Source organism: Chlorocebus sabaeus, chromosome X, assembly GCF_047675955.1.
Source record: "Chlorocebus sabaeus isolate Y175 chromosome X, mChlSab1.0.hap1, whole genome shotgun sequence".
Taxonomy (NCBI): Eukaryota; Metazoa; Chordata; class Mammalia; order Primates; family Cercopithecidae; genus Chlorocebus; species Chlorocebus sabaeus.
This window is the reverse complement of record NC_132933.1, coordinates 3,735,095-3,738,292: the sequence shown is the minus strand read 5'-3', so window position 1 is coordinate 3,738,292 and position 3,198 is coordinate 3,735,095. Positions and strand designations below refer to the sequence as shown.

At 45.1% G+C, this 3,198-nt stretch overlaps 1 protein-coding gene across 1 annotated transcript; it reads right to left on the bottom strand.

Annotated features, from left to right (window-relative positions):
• Positions 1 to 1,790: 1,790 nt before the first annotated feature.
• Positions 1,791 to 2,903, bottom strand: MAGEA10 (MAGE family member A10). The gene has a single exon (XM_007993007.2). It carries the CDS (start codon positions 2,901 to 2,903, stop codon positions 1,791 to 1,793), a length of 1,113 nt encoding a protein of 370 aa, XP_007991198.1.
• Between the last annotated feature and the right edge of the window lie 295 nt (positions 2,904 to 3,198).

The window sequence follows — 3,198 nt, the reverse complement described above, 5'->3', positions numbered from 1 at the left end:
TGTGCTATGTTCAACTGCACTGAGACAAGAGTGCAGAACACCTTCCATTCCTGCCCCAGGTGGACTCTTCTCTGTTCATCCAGCACCCAAAAGGAACTGCTCAGAGCAGTTTTACATCCCAGGATTTTCTCTCTCAACTATGTGAGGCTCTGACCCTGGCACCACCCAGCTTCTTTGGATTCATCTTCACCAGAAGGAACTGCAGTTTCTCAAAGCCCCAAAAGTCCTGGCTCAGGAGATGTACGTGACCACTGTCACTTACATCCCAATATCCTCATCCCTGTCTTACTTTTCCTCTAGGTCTTAGAGGATATCTCACCACCTTATTACTCGACTGCAGCCCCTAGACTCTACCACCCTATGGGTAAAGGTGGTTCTGACTTAACATTTCCACTACAGACCCAGGGCCTTCCAAAGACCAGATGCTCAGTGGATGTTTGGGGAAAAAAATGTACCAGTGAGCAAAGGTTTCATTTATTACAGTTTAATTTCGACTTAACAAAGATCCAGGGATATAACTTCTAACTTTGCAGGACGATAAAATAAAAATAATAAACACAAATACTAACACTTAAAATTATTTTCTCTATTTTACTATTTTTTTATATGTCCAAGAAAATTACTATTCTAGTTCCATGTTATTTTATTACAGATTACAAATAAGATCGAAGGGTTCCCAATTTGTTTTACAGAATAGCAAAACTCTTTCTTAAACTGGATAAACAGAAAGAAATGTGTGACCTTAGATTCTGAAGCTCATAAACTCTCTAGTAAAAGTAACAACATTTTAAAATACCAAGAAGAGGCTGGGTGCAGTGGCTTACATCTGTTATCCCAGCATTTTGGGAGGCTGAGGCGGACGAATTACCTGAGGTCAGGAGTTCGAGACCAGCCTGGCCAACATGGTGAAACCTCATCTCTACTAAAAAATACAAAAAGTAGCCAGGTATGGTGGCACGCACCTGTAATCCCAGCTACTCAGGAGACTGAGGCAGGAGAATCGCTTGAACCCAGGACCCAGGAGGCGGAAGTTGCAGTGAGCTTAGACTGCCACGGCACTCCTGCCGGGGCAATAGAGTGAGACTCTGTTAAAAAAAGAAAAAAAAAAAAAAAAAGAAAAGAAAAGAAAAAAAAGAAGAAGGAGAAGGAGAGAGAAGAGAGAAGAGAAGAGAAGAGAGAAGGAGGAAGAGGAAGCGGAAGAAGAAGAAATACCAAGAAGAAAAGAAAAGAAGTTCTCAAGTTATCCAAAGAGAACAGTAAGACAAAGATGTTATGCACTGTATTTTCCTCAGCCTCAGCCTGGCCCTCCACTACATACTTCATTGATTTCTCTTGTCATTTGTTTTCGTAAATTAAAAAAAAAAAAAAACTGACATGCAATTGTAGATATTTATGAGGTAAAATTTGATGTTCTGATTCATGTATATGTAGTATAATGATCAAATCAGGTAGTGTATCCATCACCTCATGCGTTTATCACTTCTTTGTGGTGACAATATTGAAAAGCCTTCCTTTTAGCTGTTTTGTAATATACAATATCTTAATGTTAACTATAGTCATCCTACTGCACAACAGAACACTAGAATTTATTCCTCCTGTTTAAATGTAATTTTCCATGTTGGCTAACTGCTTCCAAGCCCCTCTTCTCCTTCCTCTCCCCAATCTCTGGTAACTACTGTTCTACTCTCTACTTCCATGATATCAACTTTTTTTTTTTTTATTCCACATATGAGTGAGATCATGTGGTATTTGACGTGCCTTTTAAAACACAGTGAAGAATCTGTCTTACTTTATTCAGGGTAGGAGAAGCTGCCTGTAGTACTAGAACTTGCACTGGCCATGGCAGTAGTATCATCTGTGGTGGCAATTCTAGCCTGGGCTCTCTCTTCCTCATCTTTCAAAGCCTCCTCATACCACAGTGGGAAGGATCTGGGATCACTCCCATTTACCTTGGCCAAAAATTTCAGGAGACTCATCTTCCTAATTTCAGCATGGGCCCTTGGACCCCACAGGAACTCATACCGTGCAGGATCACTGCCAGGCACCTGCCGGTATTCCAGGTAGTTTTCCTGCACCCAATCTTGGGTGAGCAGCTTCCTGGGCTCCCCATAAATGAAGTGCTCCATCCCATCATACAGTCCCATCATATTCAGTGCTTCCCAGATGACCTCCTCAGGGGTGCAGTAGCCCTCTATGAAGATTATGCTTAGGATAAGTATGAGAATGCCAGTCTTGGGCATGCTCTGGACATCACTCAGCATCCCATCATAGGTGAGGCCCAGGGAGGTGACAAGGACAAAGGAGTCGCCAGTGGGGTCCAATTCCTTTACATCAATGCCAAAGACCAGCAGCATGCACTCGGAGGCTTCACTGAACATCACGGGGAAATGTTCTTCATAATTTTTTATGACACTCTCCAGTATTTCTGCCTTTGTGATCGGCTCCTTCGTTTGATACTTGAAGAGCAGGAACTCCACCAAATCAGTCACCTTTTCATCTATCTCACTTCTGGGTAAAGACTCATTGTCTGGCAGGGCCTGTAGGGTGCTTGGACTCTCCTCCTTTTGGCTGCCAAAGCCCTCATCAGATTGGTCTAATGGAAGGGAGGCAATGACTGAGGGAGAGGAGCAGGCTACCTGAGCACTCTGGGGAGGATTTGGTGTCCCTTCATCAGCAGAAACCTCTTCTGGGGTGCTTGGTATTAGAGGATAGCAAGAGGAGGAGGAGGAGGAAGAGGAGGAGGAGGGAAAAGAGGATGGAAAAGAGGAGCTGGTGGAAGTGGATGATGAAGCATCCTCCTCCACAGCTGGGGGAGCCTGTGCACCCTCGAGGCCCTGTGTCTCACTTTGGGATTGAAGGTCTTCTTCAGGCATGCAGCGCTGACGCTTTGGAGCTCGAGGCATGATGACTCGGATCAGGGTAGCAGGTGGGAGAGTGGGCAGAAGTTGGGCGATGGGGACCCACAGGCCTGGGGAGAGAGGGAGGGTGTAAGTGGCCACAGCTGAGAACCACACTCTGGAGGTTCTAACAAAGGCCAACTTAGAGATCTTCTCTTTCAGTGTTGCTCTGTGGTGTCCCACAGCTCTTGACCTCTTGGTCTCTCTGTCCCCTGATAACCTGAGGAAGGAAGTGAGAGATGGCTCCCTCAGGATGCAGCCAGCAGAGGCCAAGGCTCCAGGACTGACAGTAGGGTAGCTG